This window comes from Podarcis liolepis (assembly GCF_965112155.1).
Source record: "Podarcis liolepis genome assembly, chromosome: 7".
Classification (NCBI taxonomy): domain Eukaryota; kingdom Metazoa; phylum Chordata; class Lepidosauria; order Squamata; family Lacertidae; genus Podarcis; species Podarcis liolepis.
In genome coordinates this window covers 29141557-29168150 of record NC_139561.1, presented here as the reverse complement: position 1 = coordinate 29168150, position 26594 = coordinate 29141557, and the positions used below count along the sequence as shown (strand labels likewise).

The following is a 26594-nucleotide window of genomic DNA, read 5'->3' as shown; positions in this document are numbered from 1 at the left end:
CCCATTTTGTTATTCTTTGGATTCATGTATTTAAAAAGGCATGCTTATTGCTGCTTCTGAAAAACTGAACCACCTTGTGTGCCACCAGAGGCTATGCAACCCGCTCAGGCTTTGCATCAGTCTGGGAACTGTTCTGTGATTTTTATGACCAAACAATCTCATGGTTGGTATATTCATACTAAATATGATTTTATCCAGCAACATCTATGAACAGCTAATATATTTTGGTATAAATTCTGTATGAACCATGCATCTTATCATGGAACATATTTTACGCTATTAGGTCTTTGCAAAACGTTTTTTAAATTTTACTTTGCACTTTTACCCCTTTTGTTTTTATTATTTAGTTTGATGTTTTGTTTGTTGCATTTGCAAATCTTATTTTTAAAAGTTTATAGACACACGCACACAAAAGAATTACAGGGACCTCTGAAAGGGCTTCCAGTTATTGCGGAGTGTCCTGAAACGCAATGAATTACGACCTCAAGTGTACAAAACAAAAACCTTGCAAGACTTCCTGCGAACTTCCAGTGCCTCCCAAACCCCGACTGGGAAATTGCCCACCAGGATCCCTTAAAAGGTGCCAAGCTTCCGGGTGAGTGTCACAAGGCAGAAGCGAGCCAAGGGACTGACGCGCGTCTGCCCGTCCTCTCCCTTCTTCTCCGCCTCCTTGCTCTCCACTGGGTGATCTCTCGGTAGAGCGCAAGGACTACGATTCCCGGCTTGCCATGCGAGCGGCGCAGGCGCAGTGCTACCGCCAGACAATGAGGCTCCTCCCCACTGGGGCGGGCGGGGCGGGGCTTCGGCTCCCTCCCCCGTTGCCGGTCCCGGGAGGCGCCGCCGCCTCCTCCTCCTCCTCCTCCTCGCTCGGTCCTCTGATCCCACCCAGCCTGCCAGCCATGGATTCGGACTCCTGCGCTTCCCCGCCACCCCCCGAGGTGAGAAGTGCCCCCTTGCCCTCCCCCCCAGTGATGGGGTACAAGGAGTCCCGCCCCCTCCCAACCCCCCCTACCGCATATATACCCCCCAGAAGCCCCACTTTCTCCTATCTCCCCCCTATCTCAGTTTCGTTTCGTCCCCCCGCTTTCTCTTCATCCTTCTCCAAGCCTTCTACCCGCCCCCAGCCCCAGTTCAGGACACCCCCATCCACCGCCCCCCCTCCGCGCAGAACTGGGTCTCTCGCTTGAGGTTGGATGTACGTGGGTGGGAGAGGGGGAAGGCGTGGCAGTGTTGAGGGGGTGTCCGGAGCTTCTTTTTTCTCCATTTAAATCTCACCCCCCTCCTCCAGCACACCTTTTCAAGCCTTCCTCGGCCACTGTTCTCCCCTTCCTTCTTTAAAGGGTGCGATCCTTCTCTGGTCCTTCATCAGCACCCTGGGGTGTGATTGCCACCGCCGCCCAGGGCCGGTTGGGATTCGGCTTGTTGGGCAACCGGTTGCCCCCTCCCCATGCCTGACCCTCACTCCTAATCCCAACAAAGAAGCAGGCTCCCCTCCAGAAGAAACCTCCCCGCCCCCCCTCCACCGGGCATTGCCCAATTATTGTGATGGCAGGGGGTGGGGAATGGGCAAAAGTCTGCAATGTGGCGCGGCGCTTTAAAGGGGTGCTTGCAAAAGTGGGGGTCCCCTCCCCTGCAGCTCCTCAACCAGTGACCCCTCCCTTTAGCAAAGTTTTTCTCAACGCCCCCCCCCCGCTTTTTCGCTCTCCGAGTGGCACCTCGCTGGCCCTGCCCTCTTCGAGTCCGTGGCTGACGCCCCTAGTGGTTACGCCCGCCTCTTCCTCCCTCCTTGCAGGTTTTTTCTCCCGGATCCAAACGATGCCGCACGGTGGAGGACTTCAACAAGTTTTGCACATTCGTCTTGGCCTACGCGGGGTACATCCCCTACCCGCAAGAGGTATGGACGTCGGAGTGCGAGGTGGAGGCTGCCTTCGGTGCAGCTGGATAATCGGGGCGGGGGGGGAGGGGAGGGGCGGGCTCTGCTTCCCAAGATGCTGCTACGCTGCTGTGCAAGAGTGGGTGTTCTCTCCCCCAAAGGCTTTCTGGGTTTCGGGACCCTGGCAGACTCCGGTTCATTGGGGGGAGGGTAGGGGAGAATCGTCTCCGGAGGGCGACAATCGGGGGAGGAAGCAGTGAGCTAGGGAAAGCTAATTTTGTGTGTGTGTGTGTGTGTGCAAAATGCCTTTGAAATGCTGCCTGGGGATTAGGATGCGTTTGTGGGATGAAATGTCAGGAGGTGCTTTTTTGTTGTTATGCAGATTGGCAGCCTTTGCCAACCTGGTGCCCTCCAGGCATTTTGGACTACAATTCCCATCAGCCCCCATGGGCCATCATGTAGCTGTACTGATGGGAGTTGTGGTCCGAAACCCCTGGATAGCCCCATGTTGGCTACACCTGCACTGATAGGGAAGTGGGAAAGGCTGATCTACAGCCCTTCTGTTCTGTCCACCCTGAATGTCCAAACGGACCAGCTGTAGTGTCAAAATGCAGGCAAAAGAGTGGAGATTCCTGCACTGCAGGGGGCTGGACTAGATGGCCCTTGGGGGGGTCCCTTCCAACTTTGCAGTTTTGTGAAATGGTACAGGTGCAATTTAAAACAATTGTTTGGGTGCTGGGCCCAGTTGCAGCTTCCACTTAGAAGGCATGCAGCCTCTGTGAAACTGATTCCTCTTTCTGCAGGACCCTTCTGTGCGGAGCGCCCCCAGCCCACCCAACAGCACCGGGGGCACCATCGACAGCGACAGTGGGGATGTGGGTGAAGCGAGGCTCCCCTCTGCCCTCTCCTTGTCCGGGAAAGCACAGAAGAGTTTCAGCCAGCTGACACATCGGAAAGCTTACACCTCCCTCTACCAGTGGGCAAAGCCACAGGGCTTCCTGCTGGGCAGGAAGAAAATGGGGCTCAGGAGGAAGAGGAAGCTGAAGCGGAGGGAGGTGCTGGGAGGGGAGGAGTCCTACGCGCAGGCGCCCACGAGCCCCTCTTCCGAAGGCGATGCCCACTCCTCCACGGGCCGCTGTTCGGCATGGGATTCGGACTCGCTCTCCAGTGCCTCGGGCCTGCCAGCGGCCCCACCAGAGGCTCCGTGCCTGGTTCAGACGGTGGGCAAGCGCACCATCATCCGGCAGGGGAAGCAAGTGGTGTTCCGCGACGAGGACGGCAGTGCAGATGATGAGGACATCATGGTGGATTCAGGTATGGAGCAGAGAGGCTCTCAAACAAAGCACTGTCTTTCTGCATCAGGCGGAAGGTTAAAAGCAGGGGAGCCTTGAAGGCTGGATGGCATGTGCTGAGAGCTCCAGCCAAAACTTGCAGAAAACATCTGAAGGGCACCAGGCTAGTGACTGCAATGCTGGTGGCACCACATGGGGGAGAGCTTTCTCGGTGGTGGCTCCCTTTACGTGGAACGCTTTGCCCTGTTCCCCTCTTGATTTGTGTTCTACTAGCAATTGAAAACTTTTTAAATGAGTTTTTTGATTCTCTTGCTCTTTTGACCTGATTGCAAATATTGCCTTTTAACTACTTCAATCATTTGAGTTTTTAATGGCTGGCTCACTTCCAGCTTCATATTTGTAAAACCACAAGAGCAACACCCTTGTGGAAGGGGAAAGTAGGGGTATAATTTTAAATAAGAATATATATTCTATAATATAAAGGTCAGTGTATTAACAGTCCATTACTGGCAGAACTCTCACCACTATTAAAAAAACCAAACCAGTATTTTGAAATCATTATTTTGGTGTGACCAGTTGAAGGCAATGAATTCTCTTGCCACAACGGATGAACTCCTTGGGGAGCCTTTGGGGGCCCTGCAGTTATTGCTGGCCTCCATCATCAAAGCAGCAGCAAGGGATGATGGGAGTTGTAGTCCAGAGCAGCTGGAGAACTACAAAAGAGTAGCCAAGCCCTTTTCTGTGTCACTGGCTGCAAGAAGGTTGGGCTGACAAAAGCACAAAGACTGCTCCTTGGAGGGAGCATCCACCTACAAACAGGCTTCCCAGGTAGATGAATGTGGTTGTATTTGAGGACTGGTGGTGTATCTGACGAGGGTCTCTTAAACCTGGAACTTGTTTCTCTCTCTTCCTCCCTGCCGCACAGATGATGATTCCTGGGACCTTGTGACCTGTTTCTGCATGAAACCCTTTGCCGGGCGCCCCATGATCGAGTGCAACGAATGCCACACCTGGATCCACCTCTCCTGCGCAAAGATCCGCAAGTCCAACGTCCCAGAGATCTACGTCTGCCAGAAGTGTCGGGACTCCAAGTTCGACATCCGCCGCTCCAGCCGCTCCCGGATGGGGTCGCGCCGACACTTCCTGGATTAGCAGGGTGGCATTTTTTCCCCTAGCGCGTTTGACACAAGCAGACTTGTCATGTGAAACATGAGACTCTGGTTGGTGGGGGACAAACCCAGCCACAAGCAGGGAACATCCTCTCTGCGATGAAGGGAAGCGTCTCGAGGCGCCCTCAAGGGCCTAAATCGCCACTGGAGAAGGACCCGATTCCGTGCCCCAAAGCAAGTCGAGGAAAAAGGGCATCATTAGGATGATAAGAGGAAGTGGGGAGGCTGCCTGGTGTGCACCTCACTTTCCTTTCTTTCTGTTGTCCCAGGTATGAAAGTGTGGCAGGACGAACTGCCTGATGGGTGCCGAGTGACTCCACCATCAGGGAAGAGGATGCAGCAGTTTGACAGCTGGAGATGCCAGCAGCTGTTGCACCTCCACAGCGCAGCAGCAGCAGCAGGTCCAGGATCTCTCTTAAGGGTTGTGTGAAAAAGGGTCGCCTTCCCCATCCAGTGGAGAGCCAATCTGAGGTTGCCTCAAAGTGAGACAGCCCGTGGCTGCTTCTTTAAAAGCCCCCATCAGTGGAGGGCAGCCATTTCTCTCCCTTTGAAGGATGGGCTCAATTCCTACTCTGACGGGCTCCTCCTTCTCTCAGGTCCAGGATGGGCTTCCCTTCACATTGGCTGGCTCTGTGTTTGTAAAGTGGGAAGCATGTAAAACGCTTCTTCTGAGCTGATGGGGGTGGTAAGTCTTGGCACCTGGGGATGCTTCTATGCATTCAGCACAGAAGAGTCTTGCAAGCTGGGAAATGGGCGCAGAGATCTCAGGTTTAACAAGCCCAGTGGATTCCTGCCACCAGAGAGCCGATGCCTCCTTTGCAGGGACCAAATTGGCTTATTGCACAGATGTGAATCCTCAAGTGGATTCTCCCTTTGCATCGCTCTGAGCTGTCGACAGCAAGTAAATGTAGTTTTTGTGGGGAAGGAAGAGAAGCAGGCTCGGTGGAGTGAGCAGTGCACCAAGACAGACAGCCGTCTTGCCTGAGTCTCAGCGTGGACAAGTATTCCTTTGGGCACCTAATGTGCGAGACCCAGGTTCTCATATGGTGGACTTGTGTTACAAGTGGTAATGGATGGGGGATTGAAGCCCCTTAAGTCATTTACCCAATTGGTTTGGTAGGGTTCCCATACTGCATTCTTCTGCCATGACCGCAAAACTTTGTCCATTTATCAGAAGCAAGTATGAAGAACTTGATTCCTCTACACAGCAGGGTCTGCTTTCCCTCAGGCTCCCTCATTTGCCAAAGACAGTTCTTCCACAGAATGCCCCAGGCTGATGCTGTGATCACTTGGCAGCCTCAGCTACCATATTGGGGTTTTTTTATATATAAAAAAAGTTTGCAGAGCAAGACAAATCAGTGTAGGACATCTTGTGGTGGAGGAAACAGCCAAGGAAGAAGTTTCCTGTTGAGCAAGAGTTTTCACTTGTATTTTGGCATTGAGCTCTAAGACCCAGTTTCAACCATTCTGCAATCAGGTGGTGTCTGGCAAGCCCAGTTAATTGGATTTTTCAGCAGAAGAATAAACATCTTGCATGCCTGTGAGTTCATCTTTGTGCAATCTCAGTTTGAGAGCTTTATTTTTTTTAATTAAAATTATTTGTATTATCGGATGAGGCTCCTTGTCTGTCTTGTAAAATCTTTAAATGGTGCATGGGTGACCCGTTTCGCTGCTCAGTAAGAGTGGAGGCAAAATCACTGCAAAGCACTGGGAGAAGGAGCTGGGAGGTGATGGGGTGGCGGCGGCAGCTTGAACATAGATAGCATCCTTTGGGCATGACTTGTGTAATAAATGCGAAAAATGCACTTCCCTTTACTGGGGACGGGTGGTAGTTCAGTGGTAGAGTGCTTGCTTTGCATGTAGAAAGTCCTCAGTTCAATCCCTGACATCTCAGGTAGGGCTGGGTGCAGACAATACTGAGCAAGCTGGACCAAGGTTCTAACTGGGCACATGGTTGCTTCTTGTTTTCTGTGTCTGGAGGACCAATTCTGTGTCAACACCATTGAATTTCAATTCATTTAGCCCACCCAGTTTTCCACTACAATGCTCAAACCAGCAGAGAGCTTTGAATGCAGGGGATCAGGAATGTCTGGGGATCATGAACACCTTGTTGGCAAATGGGCTCCTGGACAAGATGCCCCCCTTGGTATAATCCTGCAACCAGGATCTCATTTTAGCGCTTAAGGCCTCAACTTTGGGGTTTCATCTCCAGTTACAAAACGACCAGTCAGCCAAAGTCACAGCCATGGCTGATCAAGGTGCACCAACTGTCCGATGACAGCATGCAGCTTTGTAGGTTTAGGGAGGTATGTTTGGTCAGTGCCAAGAACAGCCAGTAGGAATCAGGTCCCACCCCCACCCCCACCCCTTCATTCCAAACATTGTTAATATTTCTGCTTGATTTTAATGTGATTATAGGCAGAGCTGTTGGGGAAGAGGACGGTAGTCTTCACTCAGATCACACTTCAGCCTCAGAACTTCTAGTGGCCTGAGACGAGTCCCTATTGTTTTGGTATTTCCCTAATACACACTCCCTCTCACCCATATAAAGTATGATAATATTGTCCCACCAGAGAGGGTTGTTGAGAAGCTAAGAGAATATGGGCAAAGTGAAACTGCTTTGCATCTACAGAATGCTGGAAGTCCCCAATCTTGAGTTTCTTAAAAGCATTATTTGTAGCGAAGCCACTCTTGAGGTAAGAACTCACCTTGCAGGCTCAGAAACCCCCCAAAAGGGGGATTGGCAGTAAGGGGGTGGGGCGGGCAGAGACCCATCACAGTTAGGTAAGAGGGTTCATCCCCAAGCCAGAGGGCAACACCCCCCACAGCTGCCATCTTTCTTGAGCCTGATGGGATGGGGGCACATGACTTAAGGATTCCCTTAGGTAACAGGCTCAGTTTATGGGCATGACCATGAATGCCAATAGCTATTAAGTTAAGCTTGTCACCAAATTCAGCTGAATTAAAGAGGGGGAGAGCACTGGTATGCCAGCTAAGAGCTATGAGCACCTGGAACACGAATGAGAAGAGCATCAAGCACCTGGGTGGCTCTTACAGCCACTTCCCCTCTAGTCTATGGGAGCGGAAGGAGCAGAGGAAATAAAAAATGCACACATTTCCAGACACCAACCATGGCTCCATCACCCTGATAGTGCCCTCTAGCTGTTGTTGGACTCCAACTCCCATCATCCCTTAACCCTTGTCATGCTGGCTGATGGGAGCTGAGAACCTAGCAGCAGCTGGAAAGTAAAAGGTTAGGGAAGATTGATCCCTTGTACAAAGCCTGTTGCAAGAAAGAATGACCGAATAAGTCACCAGAAGACACTACATTTAGCCTCTCTGAAGGATCAGAGTAAGCATGTCTGGCTGTATCTTTTGCCTCCTTGCCCATTGGGAGGCTTCTGTGCCCCTGCTTTAAGTAGCCAACAGTCTGGAGAAAATGGGTCTCTTTTATTGTCCTTATTTGTTACAGGAGAAACCAGAGGCTCTGTCCTCATCAGCGGCTCATGCACTTTGCAAAATTTCCAATCACACGAGGCAGGGCCTTTGGAAAGCGGGGAAGGATTGAAGCGGAGGGGTGCTCGGGCTGAGCTGGGTTCAAAAAGCAGAAGGTTCAAGTGGTTATTGTCAGTGTTAATTACCAGTGTTAATTCTAGCCCGATTCTGGTTCTTGAAGAGGCCAGGTCACAGATTTCTGAAACCAGAACTCACTGTGATCCAGGAATAAATACTATGACCATACAGTGTATTTCTCATTCCATCAGCTCTGAAGGAAGTTGGGATAACTGGCATGTGGAAATATGAATGGGGCAATCGGGTAGGGGTGTCAACATGAATATGGATATTTACTTGAAGGTACCAAGGATTAACCAAGGAGATGGATATTACTAGATCAGAACTTGGTTCAATGGAAGATGCGAGAGAAAAATATTTGTCCAACTAAACAACTGAGGAGCAGCAACACCTAATTTCAAGAGGTAAAGGGGGCAGGAGGGATGTAACAGGCTTCATGGAATCAGTTATCATTTTACTTAGGGTAAGAGCTGAGGTGGGGACAGATTGGGGGCGGATATGATCTGGATCCAAATGAGTGCGGTGAACCCAGTTATACAAACGAATAAAATGGCGCAGGGGATACACCACACTGTGTGTGTTTCAGGAACCAGCAGTTACGATGGAAAGCTTGCTTTGGCATTCAACACCCCCAGGGATCCTATATAAATGTCATCAAGGAAGGTGTTCCAAGGACTAACAGAGAGGCAACTCCAGCCTCCTCTCTTTGTGTTTGTAAAAGGAGCTCTACACTGCCACCAGGGACAGAGGGCTAAAAAATGGACTCCTGCAACCTCTCTGTTGTTTTCTTGCAGCACAAGAGCACCCCTGGTCTGCAGTGGGAGCAATCTTCCATCGAGAATGCTATTGCCTCTGATTTGGCACTCACTTGGTCCTCCCACTCCTATCTCTCCACCCTGCCTCCATCCACACGACGCCTTTTGTGTACATCAAAATGCTTATGGCGACTTTTACTACTTTTCCGGGCCAGCTTCTTGCTGTGCTTGGAACAAAGACAAGCTGACAGGGAAACAGTTCCTCTTAGTGTATCATATTATATCAGCTGCTAGAGAGAGAGAGAGAGAGAGATGATGATGGACAGGAAGATTCAAACGTGTTAAAAGAAAGGCTTACAAATTTCCCAAAGTGCATTTCATTTCGGAACGTGGATATGAGCACCGTGTTCTTTGCATTGCCAAACAGCCGCAAGGGTCTGCGAGGAGGAGGCCACTCCTTCACCTGAAGTAGCCCGCACCCCCTCCACTTCCTGCAAGAATAAAATCGACACCTCACCCGCCCCGCCCCCCATTGCCCACCTGCCCCAAGGCTCCCCCCGCTGAAGAGGACACTGGTTGCTGCAGGGGAAAGGGGGGCTCCTAGTCTGCAGCCCGCCCCCTTGCGTTGACAGGGGGAGGCTGGAAATGCTGGCCATCGTCAGCTGTGCCAGTCAAGCAACAGCCCCCAGCTGCAGGGTCTGGGTGCCACTGTCTCGTTAGAGCAGATTCCTCTCATTTTGTCCCACAATGTTACGTTGGGTGTCAAACCACCTTCTTCCGCGCCGATCAAGAAATAAGTTGCATCCCCACTCGTCTGAAGACGTCATCAAATCCAGGGAGGAAAGATGGTGCCATATCCACTGGCTCCTGGGCACAGAACTCAGCACCTGCCCTCTTCCCCACCAGATTAGCTGTCTGCATCAATCCGGTGAGCTGTGGGGGTAGCAAAAAAAAGGGGAGAGGTGAGACTGTTTTATAGAGGCTGAGGTCAAGGCAAACTTGCAAAAGACCCACCACTGAGGGAGGTGTAAAGGCACTTTTTTTTAATAAGCAGTGGGCAACAGTGGGTTCACCCCCAGGAGACCCACATTGTGCTCCTCCCACCTCCTGCAAAATGGCAAAGGAGAGCAGGAAGCAGCCTGCCTCCAGCCCTACGCAGCATGCCACCATCCATGGGGGAAACTGGCAGAGAGGCCCCCAAACCAAATCCTTACACGAAAATCAATTTTGTGGGCCATGGCTCTAAGCTATCATAGCTGCAAAGTTGGGGATTCTGAAAATCTGGGTTTACCCTGCCCTGCTGCAGCCATGTACACAGGGGCATGAAGCATCCTCCAGAGGGGCAGGGCAGGGAAATGCTGCCATTCCTTTAGGAGCCAGAACTGCTCCTCAAACCAGCAGGAGTCACACTGCATGGAGTTGGCCGGCCATCTCTGGGCACTCAGGATAGGCCTCATCCTGAAGATGTGCAATATTTCTGCCGCCTTGGGGATTGGAAGCGTCCTCTCTACTTTGTTGATTTTATCAACTTTAAATTATTATTAACTTTAATTTGTTACACAAGCTATTACTTGTCCTCCACCAGCAGGCCCCATGGTGAGTTACAACAATTTCAGTTTTTAAAAACAGTTAAATCAGTCCCAGGAATATCTCCAGTGTCAAAGACCAAGGTACAAGAGGTGGGTCATTCGACAATGAAGTCAGGTTTAAGGGGTTCTCTGTGCGTCCTCATAGTCATGCTTAAATTGCTGGAGGAAAGTCTTGAGATTCATGCCCTGGCTCCATGCAACAGAGTGTGATGTGGCCACAACCCTCTCAAACTCACAGTCTCTGTCAGCGAGCTGAAAGAACATGAAGACAAAGGAGGCAGGAGTGAAATTTGGAGAGGTGTGTGTCGTCGTCATCCCCCTGACCTCATGAGTCCTTGCAAATGCAACCTTCTCATCCCCTGCCCATGTGGCAGCTCCTCAGTGGAAGGGCAACGGATGCCTTTACCAGGCCTGTAGAGGGGCTGGAAGTGGAAGCAGCAGACCAGGGCTTTGCTACTTACACTGCTTTGGTATCCGAAGGGCCTCGTTGTCGCCAGACATCACTTGATGCAGGACTCCTCGGAACTGGTAGAGGACTTTCAGGCTCTTATCTTCCCCGACACAAGGGTCGTAGAACCCAGGCAGGCCGGCCTGCAAGAGAGGAACAGTCACACGCTGAGTCAAGGAGAAGGGCGGTTATAGAGAGCTGATCATTAAGTGACTGGTTGGGCCCATCCTGAAACCTCCTGCCATTGGAAAACTCTGGATGGAAAAGTTTAACGCTCGGATATGGCCCCCAGCTTTGAATGATAAATTGACTCAGGAATGCAAGAGGGCCGGGGAGAAACACATGAAGGCAACTTTGCAGCAGTCTGGTGCCAGTTTATCTCTTCTAGAAACCTTAACAATAGATCAATTTTACCGCCATCTAATCACCTAATCATCTAATTCCTTGAGTTCAGTTGATTCTTTTGATGCAGCTTAGTTGGCAGTTCTTCCTCTACTTGGTATTTGCTGTGTTTGGTGCTGTTTTTAACCTCTTTATGTTAAAAATTCCAATAAAAATGTAATTACAAAAAAGGAAACGATGATGGTGGTTGTGCAGAAGTATGCACAGTGTGTAAGGGCTAGTGAACTTGTGCGCGCGCACACACACACCACAGAACCATTGTGAAACTTGGCTTCTGTACCCTACTGGAAGTCCAACCAAAGGTTTACAAATCTCACCTCGTGATCGCACGGTTTGGGCTGACAGCCACCCCAAGGCACCCCCAGAAATCGAACAGGTGAGTTGTGTGGGCTAATCTGCTTCCCCACCTCCCTGCACACTGGCCTCCTCCTTACCTTGGATGCTTCTGTAAGGATGAGCTTGGAGTCTTTCACCAGGCACTGCAAGGGCACAGTCACGTCTATAACCTTCACCTTCTCATTCCTTCTGCTCTGGTCATTGACGAATTTCCCATACCAGGCATTCACCACTATCAGGCCTGCATTGTTAACGAGAAGAAGCTGTTGGCTCAGAGAACACTTTCAGGAAACAGGGGAGCGCCCCCCTCCCTCCAGGCAAGTAGAGAGAGTGAGAAAAAGAGAGGTCTGCCCAGGCCTCTCACTACATAAAATCAAAACAGATGAGCACACAAATCCCTCCACCGGGATAGAGGCTCCATATATTCTTCCACCTTAGAGGCTAGGACCTTGATTTATTTTTTAAATAACTACTGAGGTTCTTGGGTTGCTGATTTCTGCAACCAGTACCAAACCCTGAGCTAGCACAGTACAATAATAGGAGGTGCCTTACACTGAGCAAGCTCAAGTTCAGTTTCATCCATGCCAATGGGAATAGGCTCTCCAGGGATTCAGACATTCTGGCCCTACCCGCCACCCATATGGGATGGATATGCCCTTGCAGATAAACTAGAACCAATTCGGCATTCCAGGATCATTAAAGCAAACGTTCTGGGACACAACCTCTTTCCACTTAGTGTTTCCTGTTCCAATAAGAGCAGTAAGCAACACAGTAGCATTTACGAACCCAAACAGAAGTGTGAAACCACCTCAAATGCCTGCAGGGCAGACTTGGGTGGAAGGGAAATCAGCACTCCTTACCCATCCTGGCTTCTTCGGTCTCAATAATTCTCCGGACAGATTCCTGCATCAGCCGCACCTAAGCAAGGGGACAGACCAAGATTCGGCATCAAAAGAAGAAGGCTTATTGATTGTGTTTGCAAATATTCTTAAAAGGAAAAAGGAGGAGGAGGAGGAGGCCTTTATAGGGACTGCACTTGTGTAAAACCAACATGTGAGCCAGGAATGGTCTAAGCTCTGTCTCTTCCATCACAGGAGGCTGCAGAAGGTTGCCCTCCAACTCGTGGAAAGCAACAGGTATGGCGGATCTTTGGGCATTTTGGGGTTGGTTTTGTGTGTGAGAACACCTGAAAGGGGAGCCCCTAGAATGTGTTGCTCAGAGGCAGAGGGGCAAAGTGGGAGCTGCAGAAGTAGGACAATCAAGCGCAAGACCCAACTCCTCTGGGAACCTCATAAAAACAAGACCAGAGGGAAGGGCCAAGGCTTGGTGGGGGGCGTGTTCTCCTTCAACACACTATGCTACAAGGGGCACAAGGAGGAAAAGGATGTCAGCAAGAGCAAGGCTTGCTCAGCAGCTGCAGAGGTTGTGCTGCCTACATGTTCCCAAGCATAACTTTGCAAGCACTAAAAACATATTTCACAGAGAGAGGTGAATTTCTGCACTTGTGTCTGGAATTGCGTCACACTCGCAATTTCTCCAGGGTTGCAGGACGAGGTGTTCTCCAAAAAGTGGTGCCAGGTTCTCTTGCCTGCCTCTGATCTGGAAGGCCTCCTTACCACATGCGATTGGAGCCTGTCATTGTAACTCAGCCAGGAGGGATGCGCACTCTGCAGCCTGCCCAGAGGCATTTGGATTAATTCTCCCTGCACTCCTGTCTGGATGCTGGCACTGCCCGGAGGTGACCAGGCAAAGTCTCTCTCTCTTTCAGCCTCGATAATGAAGATTTGTTGTAACAAGAAATACATTAGCAAGGGCTAGATTTACCAGTGGCCTTGTGGATGCTTGTCATCAAGAGGCAGGGTCAGAATATCTGAAATAAGTGAGAACCTTAGACGCTGAATGAGACCAAGATGGAAACATCTAGCCCAGTACTGTGCATCTCATAAGACATCACTTGGAAGCGCACATACCAGGTGAAGGAGGCAAATGACAAATGAACTGATGTCAGGTACTAAACCTGGGACATGTAAAGCATATGATCTATGAGAGACATGGCCCTGGCCCCCAAAACTGGCTACAGTCACACTCCTGCACGTGTTCTGTTTTTGAAAACACACACATGCTCTCTCTCTCTCTCTCCAGTAAACGCAGGCGATGAGGCAATTAAAACAGACTCAGTTACATAAAAACCCGATTAAAAACAAAATAAACCCAACGCTTTCAAAAATGAAGACAGCCAAGAGCGACAGTGAAAATTTGTGAGAGGGCTACGCAAAACTCACAAGGGTGAGTTAGGAAGCAGCAACTCACCAGACCTCCTCAAACACCCACCCACACTGTATTTTCAGTTGTCAGAGTGATTTTTGAAGGGAAGAAAAGCCCTTGAGATGAAGACCAGATCAATTATTCCAAGGAGGAAGTGTGCAGAGAACCCTAAATTATCCAGGAACGGGGAAGGAAACAAGACTTGAGACTCACTGCGGCTTCTGCTTCCTGTTTCTTCTGGAAAGTGTCGCTGGCCGTGCTCTCCCGCTGCTTCTCCAATTCTCTAACGTTCAGACAGGGGAGAGGAAGGAAGAGGGTTTCATTGTAGTCTGGGCACCTGCCTCCCTTCCCACTTTCCCCCAACCAATTCCCTGAGAGAAGCAGCCATGCCGCACGAAGGCTGGGCCAGCTAGTGCATTAAGGATGGCAGAGAGACAGAACAACCTGACTCATGCAAGTCAAGGCCAGTGAAACGAGCAGGAGCTAGACAGGAACGCTGCTTACTTCTCTGCTGGTCTTGCAAGTACAGTGGTACTTCGGGTTAAGTACTTAATTCGTTCCGGAGGTCCATTCTTAACCTGAAACTGTTCTTAACCTGAAGCACCACTTTAGCTAATGGGGCCTTATGCTGCGGCTGCGCCGTCGGAGCCCGATTTCTGTTCTTATCCTGAAGCAAAGTTCTTTACCAGAAGCACTATTTCTGGGTTAGCGGAGTGTGGAACCTGAAGCGTATGTAACCAGAGGTACCACTGTATCAAGGGCCCCCAAAGCAGGAGGGCTTCCCAATGATGATGGATTGCATCTCATGTTAATTGGCGAGAGCAGGAAGGTATCCTCTGGATGGTTTTCTATGCAAGTCACAGAAATACTCCCTTTGCAGCCCAGAGTCTGGTTCCTTCTTCTCGCTCCAAAAATCCCTCCACCCTCTGTGGAAAAGGGCAGGAGGGTGTTCCCCCCACCCTCTGCCAAACCACCACCCCTGCTTCCCCCACAGTGGGTGGCCAGAAACTTCCAGAAGGACCGCTAGAAGGCCTGTAATGCTACAAACCTCGCTTGCTGCCCCACCCCTGGCAGCTTGTTTCCAGGGATATACTGCCTCTCATGTACACACTGGGCAGCCCTCTCCTCCATCACCAGCTGCCTTTGCTGTGCTGTGCCCTGCAGGTCAGTCCCACCTCTATCCTCCCCCAGTGCATGCTGGGAATGCTTTCGGGGCACTCACTTCTCCTTCTGCGCCCTCAGGTAAGGCCTGATGATGAGCCTGTGCATGGCGAAGTAGATGACGAGGGGCCCCGCCGTGGCGTAGAAGACTGCGCTGGGCAGCAGCTGGTCTGTCAAGTGGATGGGGAAGAAGTAGGTCTGGCTGGCTCGGTTCAGCCTGAGATGCGGGGGAAAGAAGAGCAGTTAGCTGGCAAGGCAGGCACAGAGAACCTGCAGGAGTCAATACGCAAGGGGCCAGGGGAGGGAGAGAGAGAGCGTGCCCGACTCTCTGGTTCCTTGTCCTGCTCAATCATCTGCTGCCAGGTTGCAATGGGACTTTGGTGATCCTGGTGTGGCAAGGGATGGCTTGAGTGGCGGGAGACCCACAGCCAGAACTTTAGAGCAGTAAGAGGAGGGCCCCAAACCTGCCCAGCTAGATGACACATGTCTGCCCAGGCACACAAATTTAAGGCAATCCCTCCTCCATGTTTCATTACTCAAGGCTGCTGAGCTCTTTTAGCAGGGGGCGGGAAGAGAGCGAGAGACAGGCTCTGAAGTCTGATCACTGATCTTCCCACTTTTCCCAGACCGTTCTGCTGTGTTCTGGAGCCCTCTGCTGGCAAAACTGAAACATGCCAACCAGAATGACAGCGGCACATGTTGTGATCAGTGTCTCCAGCAGACACAGCTTTAACAGGTACAGTGGTGCCTCGCAAGACGAAATTAATTCGTTCCGCAAGTTTTGCCGTCTAGCGAATTTTTCGTCTTGCGAAGCACGGTTTAAACGGTTTAACAAAGTCGCAAGACGTTTTCGTCTTGCGAAGCAAGCCCATAGGGGAATTCGTCTTGCGAGGCAAATCGAAAACGGAAAAACCTTTCGTCTAGCGAGTTTTTTGTCTTGCGAGGCATTCGTCTTGCGAGGTACCACTGTATCTGGTTGTTAGACATACTGTGTTGCCCCGAAGGTGAACTTGCTCCAGAAGCTATGCTGACACCATGTGAGTACTCAACATAACCCTACAATTCACTGGAAGTAGCTGTAGCTCATATATGTTTACAAATGCCTGCTTTGATATCCTAATCGGCCTAGCTTTCATGGTACCCCTATCTGTGGGAACTGGGATGTTCTGAGTGCCTTCCACCTGTACCCCTGGTCAGCTGGCTGATGTAAACTGCCTTAGTGTATAAATGTATAAATGTGTATAAAGCATGTGCTTTAGGCTGGGTGCAGACAGTCCATCGTCGGACAAGCCACCTCCTTGCTGTGGAGACTACTTGCTGTAGCGTCCATCCCACATCTGCAAGGGCAAGGGGAACTGACAGGCTGCTTCTTGCTGTAGGTCTATTTCTTTTCTTTAATAAAGCATTAGAACTGATCTTCCCTGGCACTTCCGCAAATCTTGAACTCCTAGAGCCCTCTTCTGGCTCTACAGCTTGGGTGCAGGTCAACACACAAACATAGTGTGTTCATTCTAAACTACTAGTCCAGTGGAGGGGCAAGGCCCAGGGGATTGAGGAGCTCACAGTGGGCATCGTGCTGAGAAGTGGGACTTGGCAAGGGGTCCCAAGAATGCCAACCCTTACATGCAGCTCAGTCCAGTGGCTTTCCATGAAGTCCCTCGGCAAGTACCAGCAGCAAAATGCAAGACCAGAGGCAGGAGGAGCCGCTCCCTAGAGCATCCTTCCCCAACCTGGTGCTGATGACTGCTGCTGTCCAGCGCACCCAGAGCGCACCAGTCTGTGGAAAGCAGCCCCAGAACTCAGGCTGCCAACTCACTTGATTTTCAGAGAGACTCCCTGGGGTACACCCACACTGACGGTGGCTCCAAGGACGCTGTGCCTGGAGATTTTCCGCTCCGCCCCATATTCCACGATGGTCCCAAAGAAACCAGCTCTGAAACAAAAGTATTTGGGAACAGTAAGCAGAGGGACAGGCTCTGCCTCTCAGGATCACCGGGTCTCATCTTCTGCATACCTCGCCAATTCACCCCCTTGCCTGATGGGTCTCCCTTCCCCTCCAGAAAGGAAGAGGAACTGAGGCAGCACCTGGCATGCCTGCTACATCTGGTTTCCAGATGGTGAGCACTGCAGCTGCAGAAGGATGCCACCTTCTTGCCCATGCATCCTTAAAGCAACCGTTGCAAGAGGCTGACTCCCTTGCACAAACCCCTATGCCAAAAGCTGCCTCCTGCCTGCTAGTTATACCTGCCAGGGGCAAACCTCTGGGCTGGGACTTACTTGAGAGATCCTTTCACTCGCGTCTGATCCTCGTCCTGAAATTTGTGCTGGTAACTGACCATCATGAAGGAGTGAGGAATGCCCAGCTGTGGCATGAGAGAAACAGGAAGGTCAGCCAACCCTCTTCCTTCACTTCTGTCTCCCTCGCTTTCACCCACATATGCCAACACACTTCCTGTCCCTTGCCTACTGGCGGTAGATCCCAGGCGGACAAAAGGGAGCCACTTCTCCATACTATGCCTAATTCATTCATGCAACTCACTGTCAGGAGACGCAGTTGTGGTTTAGGTAATCACGTGGTTTAGGGTAGGGTTGTTCACAATAGCTATACATGGCCATGTTCAGAGACCACGCTGTGGAGTGTGGCTCAGGTATAGACAGTTGGGCGGCCCACACAGATTCCTCAGGAGTGGATGAAGCCTCATCCTCCTCTTAATCCCCAGAGTCACACGCCAGTCAGCAGATCAAAAGAGGTGACTTATCAATTCAAAGTGCTCCACTTCAACTCAAAAGACTCCCTGAGTTGCCAGAACAGGTCTCCCCCACCCTCAAAGAGCAGACAGTCATTGCAGAGAACAGTTGGAGCCAAAGGATGGAGGGCCGCCCTACCTGAAACGCCATTGTGAAGTGGCTGGTTTTGGTGTCCCGGACGATGCTCGTATTCATTGCCGACTGAATGCCCCAGCGCCACTGCAAGTAGCCCATGGTGTTCTTGTCCAGGTTCCTTGCCAGGACGGTTGTAAGGCCCGGGCGGATCCCTCGGGAGGAGAACTGCAGTGCACAGTTTGTCGTGATGAAGCTGCGAACAAGGGGATGGCAGGAAGAGGCTTAGAAGGAAAATCCTCTCAGTGAAACCGAAAGGTTTTCCCTCTTCTGTTTAGGCAACTGCTGCTCAAGAGGAGCCTCTCTCCCAGCTACACCCTGCTCCCTAGCTACAGCCACATCCATTCCCTTCTTAAGGCCAGGAGAGCTTGAGGTGTGCAGCAGACAAGTTATCCCAGCTTCAATTAGAGCCTCCGACTTACAGATGGACATGCACGCCTCCTCCTCCTCCAGCAACATCTCTTGGGAGTTGGGAAAGGAGAAGAGGAGGATTATCAGCTTGGGATTCTGGAAGCTGCTCAAAGCTCCGTCATGCTCTGATGTGTACATAGATCCCCACACACCAAACCAAGCTGCCCTGTTCTCTTCAGGGGCAAAACGCCAGCCAACAGCACACTCTCTACCTCTGCTCTCTAGGAAATGTGCTGGGCCTGAAGAATGGAGTCAGCTGCACGTTATGCCAAGGACAAGTTGACACAGGGGCCAGCTCAAGGGTCTCGGTCGGCTCTGCCAGAGTCAACCCACAGGGCGACTGGGCCCTATCCATTCCAACTGCTGCATGCCCACACAACAGATGCCAGGAATTAAACAGTAATGAGCGGCAGTTACTGGCCCCCGTGTTGCAGTTCACTATTGCGATGCCCTTACTTCTGCTAGGCCAGGCATGTACCGTCATCTCTGCTGACACTTGTAGATCTAGGAAATGCGTGGAGTCAGTTATTAGCTGGCCACTGGTCTGTGGCAGAGCACAGGTGTTGCAGGCCAGTCCCTGGTGTTATAAGAACTCTAAGGTCTCAAATATAGAATAAATGTTCATAAATGTACAAGACAAACACACATACTTAAGTATATAAACCATGTGTCTGAAATAGTACAGGAGAAGCCATTTTGACTCTCCCAAATTGACCTCAAATATTTCTCTGCAAGGAGGAAGGAAATGGGAAAAGCTTTCCAATTGTCTTTGGATTGTAGGGGCTTACACCTCCCTGAAAATACAGTCTGGAAAGTATTCGTTAGGCTGAGCAAACTATATTTGTAAGAAATTCAGGATTCAATATTTGTAAGAGATAAAGGAACTAAAGTATTTACCATCTCAAAGGAATGGCCAGGCTACTCAGAAAATGCAATCAAGTAAGGCATTATCAGGTATCCTGGCAGACAGGAATGAAGCAACACTCTCACATTTCTGCTGGAGACTGCCTCCTTCTGTGATGTATGTATGATGTTTAGGAGGGTGGTCTAGGGCTTTCAAAAGGCTTTGAAAAGTCTTTACAGGGGCTTGCGCACCATTGTTCAGGGTTCTCCTCCTTCCTGCGTGTGGTGAGTGGGGACCCTGTTGTAACAGTTTATTTCCTTTAATAAAGATCAGCATTACTAGCCGCCTTTCCTTTCAATATACTCTGGTTGGCCACTGCTTTCTCTCTGACCGATAGAGATCTCTCGAGGGACTCTCTATGGGCTCTAGATACCCCATAAGGGAATTAAGAGGTATTTTCTTATAACACTGGCAGCTCCAGGCCAAAGACCCCAGACAGCTGCTGCCTATCAATGATGACAGCACTGGGCAGCTTTGGATGAGTGCGATAGCTGGCCCTGCCCTTGCTGCCCACTAGGAACTGAACTGGAAGCTGTCAAAAGTGGCAACTTTTCCAATATTTCCTTTTGGAAAGTTCTGAGCTAAGGCAGAAGCAAAGGCCATCTTCTGGCCACAGAGGGATATTGCACCCCTGTAAAGAAGAGGCTCATGAGGATGGACAAGCAGGATTCAAGGGCAAGCACACTCTCCCCTCCTGCCGTTTCCAGCAACTGGCATTCAGATGCATTTATCGTTTCCAACCGTGGAGGCAGAGCAGAGCCATCGATCCAAGTTTAATCCTAACCTGCAAGCCACTTTGAATATTTTAAACTTCCTGTGTAAGCTTTTCTCTTTCCCATACTACACTCCCTTCTTTTTGCATTTTCCCCTCTCTCACCTCTAACAAACAAAATGACAACTGGAGGGTCAAGGAAAATCCAGCCGGAACAGAAATAGAGAGGAATACACGTGGGCGAGAAATTCAGGGATCCCTCTCTTTGGTAGTTGGCGCTAACTCCCAGGGGTTGCCAGAGTAGATCCCTTACACCTGGCAGGGGAAATGGGGCTGGGGCTCAAGCAACACAAGGGGCAACATGGTGACCCCTGCTGTCTCTCCCAAGTTCAATTTGTGCTTGGGGAGAGTTCATGCAGCCGGGGGGGAGGTTTCCCTACTAATATTGACTTGTCCTTTTGAGAAAGAGAGAATGAAAGAAGAGGGAGAGACACTTGATCCTCTTTCCTGCCCTTTCTAAACTGTAGGGCCTATGAGAGGCAGCTGTTTGTCTCACTGGAAGGCCAGGGACACTTTGCAGGCACCTGCTCCTGTTTCAAGACTATGCTTTGCGGCATCAGCTGAAAAGCACTTTCATATGGAGATGCTAGACGGACCTTGGCTCCACCATGAGCCTCTTTCATAAGGAAGAACTTAATACAGTGGTACCTCGGGTTACAGACGCTTCAGGTTACAGACTCTGCTAACCCAGAAATAGTACCTCGGGTTAAGAACTTTGCTTCAGGATGAGAACAGAAGTCGCGCAGCAGCGGAGCAGCGGCAGTGGGAGGCCCCATTAGCTAAAGTGGTGCCTCAGGTTAAGAACAGTTTCAGGTTAAGAATGGACCTCCAGAAATAATTAAGTTCTTAACCCGAGGTACCACTGTACAGCAAACGATTCTACATCTCTGAATCCATAGGTTTGACATGGTTACATTATTTACATTTCAGCCTGCCATGTATTTTCTGAGAGAGACACCAGGGCCCTGAAAGAAAAGGTAACCATAAGATGGAAAACTGGCTTCCTACTGGTTTCAGACTCTGAATGGCACTGTGGGTGGTTAATATCAGTGCCACTGTGTATGTTGTCTGGTTGCCTGTAGATGCAAGAGACACATAGAGATAGTGATGAATAATTGGTTGCATATTCTGTTTTTTAAGGTTTGATGTTTGGTTGTATTTTTATATAAGCTGTAAGCTGCCCAAAGTGGCTGGGGAAAAACAGCCAGATGGGTGGGATATAAATGAAATGAAATAAAAATAATAACATCACAAAACAGTCCTGTTGTTTCTAGTGTTGGGAGGGTGTCCTCCGCCCCTTTCTAGGTCTTACCATCTTTGTGTAAGATTCCGAAACACCTTCAGGCCAAACAAAGGCCCCTGGAGGTCTCCAGCTCCGAACTCTATCTGCACAAAAAGAAGACGGACAAGAGTTAGGAAGCAACAGCTACAGAGGTGAGATCAGCGTGACTCAGTTAAGCTCTGGGGCTGGTCAGTGAGCTCAATGTCATGAGCTGCCCACAGCCCTTCACCGGTACAAGCTGCCTCTAACAAGCTTCCTCTGTGGCAGCTACTTGGACGCCTGGATAGGCGCTGGAGTGTATAGCCAGGGAGAGGAGGCAGGTGGTGCTTCCTCCCCTGGAACACGGCGGTGCTCACAGCAGGAAGTTATCTGTGCAAGTCCAGATGGTAGCCTAGTCCAGCACAGTGACATCGCCCAGCTTCGAGAGAGTGAAAAAAAAGGGGCCCTGGGTGCCCTAAAAAAAGGGAAATCAGTGACCTCTCACCAACAGGGAAGGAATAGGTGCAGTAGCAGCCCAGAAGGCTCAAAACACAGCAAGAAACAGGGTGGAAACTGGGAGAAAGCAGTCCTCTTACCTCTCCCCAGCCTTTGGCAGACGTCACACGCCTCAGAGCCAAGTTCACAGAGCCGCCGCCATTCCCGTTCTGCGTTGAGAGGTTTCCCGACAATATCGCAGTGTCTGTGGCCGTCAGTGGAGCCTGCAAGAGAAAGGCAGCTGTCTTGTTGCAGCTCATAGGAGTCCTGCACAATCTACAGCAGGCCTAACTCTCAGTGGCAGGTATCACCCAAAGCAGACCCACCTGGATGGCACCCCTTTACAGTCTCCCATATAAATGAATACTTAACACCAGGTGGCCTCACCTGAGTGGGTACAGGGAGAGTGTAACGTAACTCTGTGTGCACTGATGCTCTCTGCACACAGGAGACAAGTTCATGGAGGAGAAAGCTATTGATGGCAAGCCATGACAGCTGTGCTCCGCCTCCACACTTAAGAGGCAGCAATGCTTCTGAATACCAGTTGTTAGAAACCACAGGACAGGAGAGTGTTCTTGTGCTTGGTTCCTGCTTGCAGGTTCCCTGCAAGCATTTGGTTGGCCACAGTGAGAAATACACTCTATGCCCCAACACTGTGTGGCCTCATCTACGTGGGTAGAATGTGTGCTGCACGGATGCCCTCTGCATGTAGGAGGGGTGGACATACATGCCCAAGACGTGGAATCAGATTAACCGGTGAATTTGAGAGCAATCATCTGCTGCAGATACACTCTTAGCCAAGACTCGAGGTGTGATGATTCAACCAAACCACTGAATAAGTCCACTGTATGCTCTCTTTACACTCAGCCTCCTGGCATTCGACCCCTCTAAGAAGCTGCGCTGTTGACTAGTTTTATGAATGCCCCTCCGCCGCTTGCTGTCCTTGGCGTGTCCCGGAATGCTCCATCATATTGCAGCTCAACTAACAGTGGGCAGGGGATGCTGACCAAGTGTGCAGAAGAAGCAGAATCGAGTCTTTGGGTTTCCCCACTACTACTAACAGTGGGACACAGGTGGCGCTGTGGTCTAAACCACTGAGCCTCTTGGGCTTGCCGTGCGATGGGGTGAGCTCCTGTTGCTCTATCCCAGCTTCTGTCAACCTAGCTGTTCAAAAGCAATACCAATGCAAGTAGATAAATAGGTACTGCTGCGGCGGGAAGGTAAACAGCGTTTCCATGCGCTCTGGTTTCCGTCACGGTGTTCTGTTGCGCCCGAAGCAGTTTAGTCATGCTGGCCACGAAAGCTGTCTGTGGACAAATACTGGCTCCCTCAGCCTGAAATGTGAGATAAGCGCCACACCCCATAGTCACCTTTGACTGGACTTAACCATCCAGGGGTCCTTTACCATACCTTTTCTTTACTAGTACTAACACCCTCTGCCTGGGATACAGCTTTTGAGCAACACACGCAGAGCCTGTGAAGACTCTCTGCTTCCAGAGATGGGAGGTGTGTGGCATACAAATGGGGTGCCCAAGCACAGCACTTGAGCGCATGAGAGACTCTGACAGCACATGGGCTCAGCCGCAAGTGAACCTTCCCTTCCCCACTTCCTCCGGTGCCATTTCGAAACAGATAATTGCATCCCTGAGCCAAATTTCATTTCCCGTTGCTCTGTGCTGAGGTGCCTCATTAACAGAGAACCCCTTTTTAATTTCTCTCTCTCTCTCTCTCTCTCTCTCTCTCTCTCTCACACACACACACACACACACACACACACACACGTACTTTACCTCAATGGACTGCGATATGTGCATTTTGTTAATTTCAACATGGGGAAAGCTGCTCCCTGGCACTTCTTCGTACTCCTCATCGTACCGATCAAAGAGGTCAGTGGCGTCTATTCCAACGCTAATTGTCCCCTGGAGAAACAAAGAAACAAGCCCTTGGTGTTAAATGGCATTGTGCTCAGCTGTTTCAGTGCCTTGCTCTCTTCAGCGCCCAGTCGTCTTCTGCCTGGAACAGCAAGAAAAACCTTTGCTCTGCCATTGCCTTTGCAAGCCCTTCTGAAAACCCACTCCCCTAGAAGAGGAAGAAGAGTTTGGATTTGATATCCCGCTTTATCACGACCCGAAGGAGTCTCAAAGCGGCTAACAATCTCCTTTCCCTTCCTCCCCCACAACAAACACTCTGTGAGGTGAGTGAAGCTGAGAGACTTCAGAGAAGTGTGACTAGCCTAAGGTCACCCAGCAGCTGCATGTGGAGGAGCGGAGACGCGAACCCGGCTCACCAGATTACAAGTTCATTGTTCCTATCTTTGGCTTAACCTCCCAATGCTCACTCACAGCTGCAGTTCCTTACATTCATCCCTATTCCTTGTTGGGGAAAACCTTAGTTCGTTACCAGAGACCTTAACGCTGAAAGACATGGGCCATTTTTAAGCACCTTCAAATGGTCATCCCTTTTTATCCCTTGGATAAAAAAGAAAGAGGAGGTTTTTCCCTGCCAGAACTGAGTCTATACTACGAAGCGGCTTGTTTAACATGGGTGAAAGACTGGATAAAATTAGAAAACACCAATCTCTTAGACTTAGAAGGTTTTGATAATAGGTACGGGTGGCACTCGTACCTATGGTATGAGAAGGTGAAAGTTCACAAGGGTTTTCTAAACCATATAATCAGAGGATCAATATTTCAAGTTTGGGAAAGAAACAAAGACCTATTGGAAAGGAAAACCCCTTGGTGGATTTCACCAATAGAAGTTTTAATTATCAAAAAAGTTAATATGGAAGGGAAAAAAGCTACTTATGAAGAACTAATCAAAAAGACAGATCAAGATATAAAACTCAAACCGTATAAAGAGGTAGAGAATTTATATACAGGATGGTTACAGTATCACCAAGTTAATGATCTACTAAAAGAAGATAAAAGGAAAAAGGGATTTGAGGATAAGAAATCTAAATTTAATATTGATATTCTAGAAGGTAAAAATAAATTATTATCAAAAACATACGATTTATTATTGGATTGGTATATGAAAGACGAAGAGATAAAGGAAGCTATGGTTAAATGGGCTATTGATTTCGGCCATAATATCGATTTTGATGCGTGGCAAGAACTATGAAATGTAAACATGAAATTTACGGCTTGTACTGCTTTAAAAGAGAATTTGTGGAAAATGATCTACAGATGGCATCTAACACCGGTAAAACTAGCAAGGATGTATAGAACAAAAAATAAGAAATGTTGGAAGTGTGGAGAGGTGGAGGGAGACCTCTACCATATGTGGTGGACCTGTAGTAAAGTGAAGGGCTTTTGGGAACTAATCTATAACGAACTTAAAAAAATCTTTAAATATACTTTCCCAAAAAGACCTGAAGCTTTTCTACTGGGATTGATTGGAAAGGAAATTGAAAAAAAAGATAAAAACCTTTTTTTATTTGCCATGACAGCAGCCAGAAATATGTTAGCTCAGAATTGGAAAACAGACATAATACCGAATATAATGGACTGGCAGGTTAAAATGATGGACTACGCAGAACTGGCTAGACTATCAGGAAAATTAAGAGATCAGGACGAGCAGGAGTTTCAAGAAAATTGGAGTAAATATTTGATGTATATAAGAAACAATTGTAAATCTTTGAAGACACTGGTAGGGTTGGAATAACTCTTACAGAGTGTAGTTGATAATAAGATATATAGAGTACGTGATATTAGAACTTTATTTGATACTTACCAAAGAAATGGAGGGAAGTCAGAGGCATGATCGAGCCTAAGTTAAATATGTAACCTACCGGTATATCTGTGTAATTTATGAATGTATGTATGTGTACTGAAAATCAATAAAAATTTAATTTGCAAATGGTCATCCCTGCATTTGTTCACCCCAAGTAAGGGAAGCCTGCTGGATCAGGTGGCCCATCCAAGACCAGCATCCTGTTGTCACAATGGCCAATCAGATGCCACTATGAGAAACACTGTCTCCTCCTGTTGCTTCAAGCAACTGGCATTCAGAAGCATTACTGCTTCCAGATGTGGAGGTACGGCATAGCGGTCATAGCCAGTTGCCACTAACAGCCTTAAGTATTTGTCCAACCTTCTTTCCAAGGCATCCCAGCTAGTGGCTGTTGCTGACTCCTGTGGCAGTGAGTTCTGTAGTCTAACTACGTGCCCACCGCTATCTTCTCTGCCAAATCCAAATCTGTAAACTCCAAGCAGGAAAGTATTGCCTCCTTGCTACACTGCTCTAGAACTGATGTTCACTATTACGAATGCATGAGCTGCATGCTCCTGTACCACCATCTATTTCAGAGAGTGGCCTGTGCAGATTAAGAGACAAACCATCCCATTTTTAAACATCTCAGAAAGACCTGCTCACTCGGATATCCAGGGGGAATCCAGAAAAGCTCAGAGATGGCTGATTTGTGCAGCTGCACCCCTAATGCTGGCGGGCAATCAAAGCGTCAATTAGGACCTCAGGATGTAGGCAAGGCCTGGATAAAATTAAACCCTGCACATGGCACCACTGCCAGAATGCACGCAAGGGAAGACTGAGACCAAAAATAAAACAAAATCCGCCTTAAGGCTTTTCTCCCCCACCATGCCAACCACCACCTGCAGAAATACTGCACTACAAAATGGAAGACGCCAACAAGAGGCAAACAGAACCACTTGGAACAGGAAGGGCTGATCTTTATGACAGGTGGGTCTATTCGCATGAGCTTGGGAATCCATTTGGCTTTTCAGCCCTGGAAATCAGTTTATGAAGGGATGCATTTTTAAAGCTCTTAGTAAGGGCCGTGGAAAAAATGAAGACATAACAGTCTCCACTAGCAGACCTACAACAGGCTTCCTCCACCTCGGCCCTCCAGAAGTTTTCAGCCTACAACTCCCATGATCTCTAGCTAGCAGGACCAGTGGTCAGGGATGATGGGAATTGTAGTCTCAAAACATCTGGAGGGCCGAGGTTGAGGAAGCCTGGCTTACAATCTAAGAGACACAGTGCAAAACTG

At 49.5% G+C, this 26594-nt stretch overlaps 3 protein-coding genes across 3 annotated transcripts in view; 1 reads left to right on the top strand and 2 right to left on the bottom strand.

Moving 5' to 3' along the window:
• Positions 1-26594, bottom strand: part of ZBTB48 (zinc finger and BTB domain containing 48) — a 386674-nt gene that overhangs the window by 29217 nt on the left and 330863 nt on the right. The window lies entirely within an intron of this gene.
• On the top strand, positions 766-5946 carry PHF13 (PHD finger protein 13). Its single transcript, XM_083513280.1, has 4 exons — positions 766-938; positions 1793-1894; positions 2677-3187; positions 4091-5946. The coding sequence occupies exons 1-4, from the start codon at positions 900-902 to the stop codon at positions 4315-4317; spliced, it is 879 nt and encodes a 292-aa protein (XP_083369406.1). The 5' UTR covers positions 766-899; the 3' UTR covers positions 4318-5946.
• Positions 7766-26594, bottom strand: part of DNAJC11 (DnaJ heat shock protein family (Hsp40) member C11) — a 60603-nt gene continuing 41774 nt past the window's right edge. The window contains exons 5-16 of the mRNA XM_083513064.1: positions 23377-23505; positions 21688-21810; positions 21143-21216; positions 17750-17939; positions 17141-17226; positions 16680-16796; positions 14925-15080; positions 13916-13985; positions 12298-12355; positions 11536-11678; positions 10713-10842; positions 7766-9595 (exon numbers count right to left, since the gene is read on the bottom strand). Coding sequence (XP_083369190.1) covers positions 9570-9595; positions 10713-10842; positions 11536-11678; positions 12298-12355; positions 13916-13985; positions 14925-15080; positions 16680-16796; positions 17141-17226; positions 17750-17939; positions 21143-21216; positions 21688-21810; positions 23377-23505 — 1302 coding nt within the window. The 3' untranslated portion in view covers positions 7766-9569. The remainder of the gene's footprint in view (positions 9596-10712; positions 10843-11535; positions 11679-12297; positions 12356-13915; positions 13986-14924; positions 15081-16679; positions 16797-17140; positions 17227-17749; positions 17940-21142; positions 21217-21687; positions 21811-23376; positions 23506-26594) is intronic.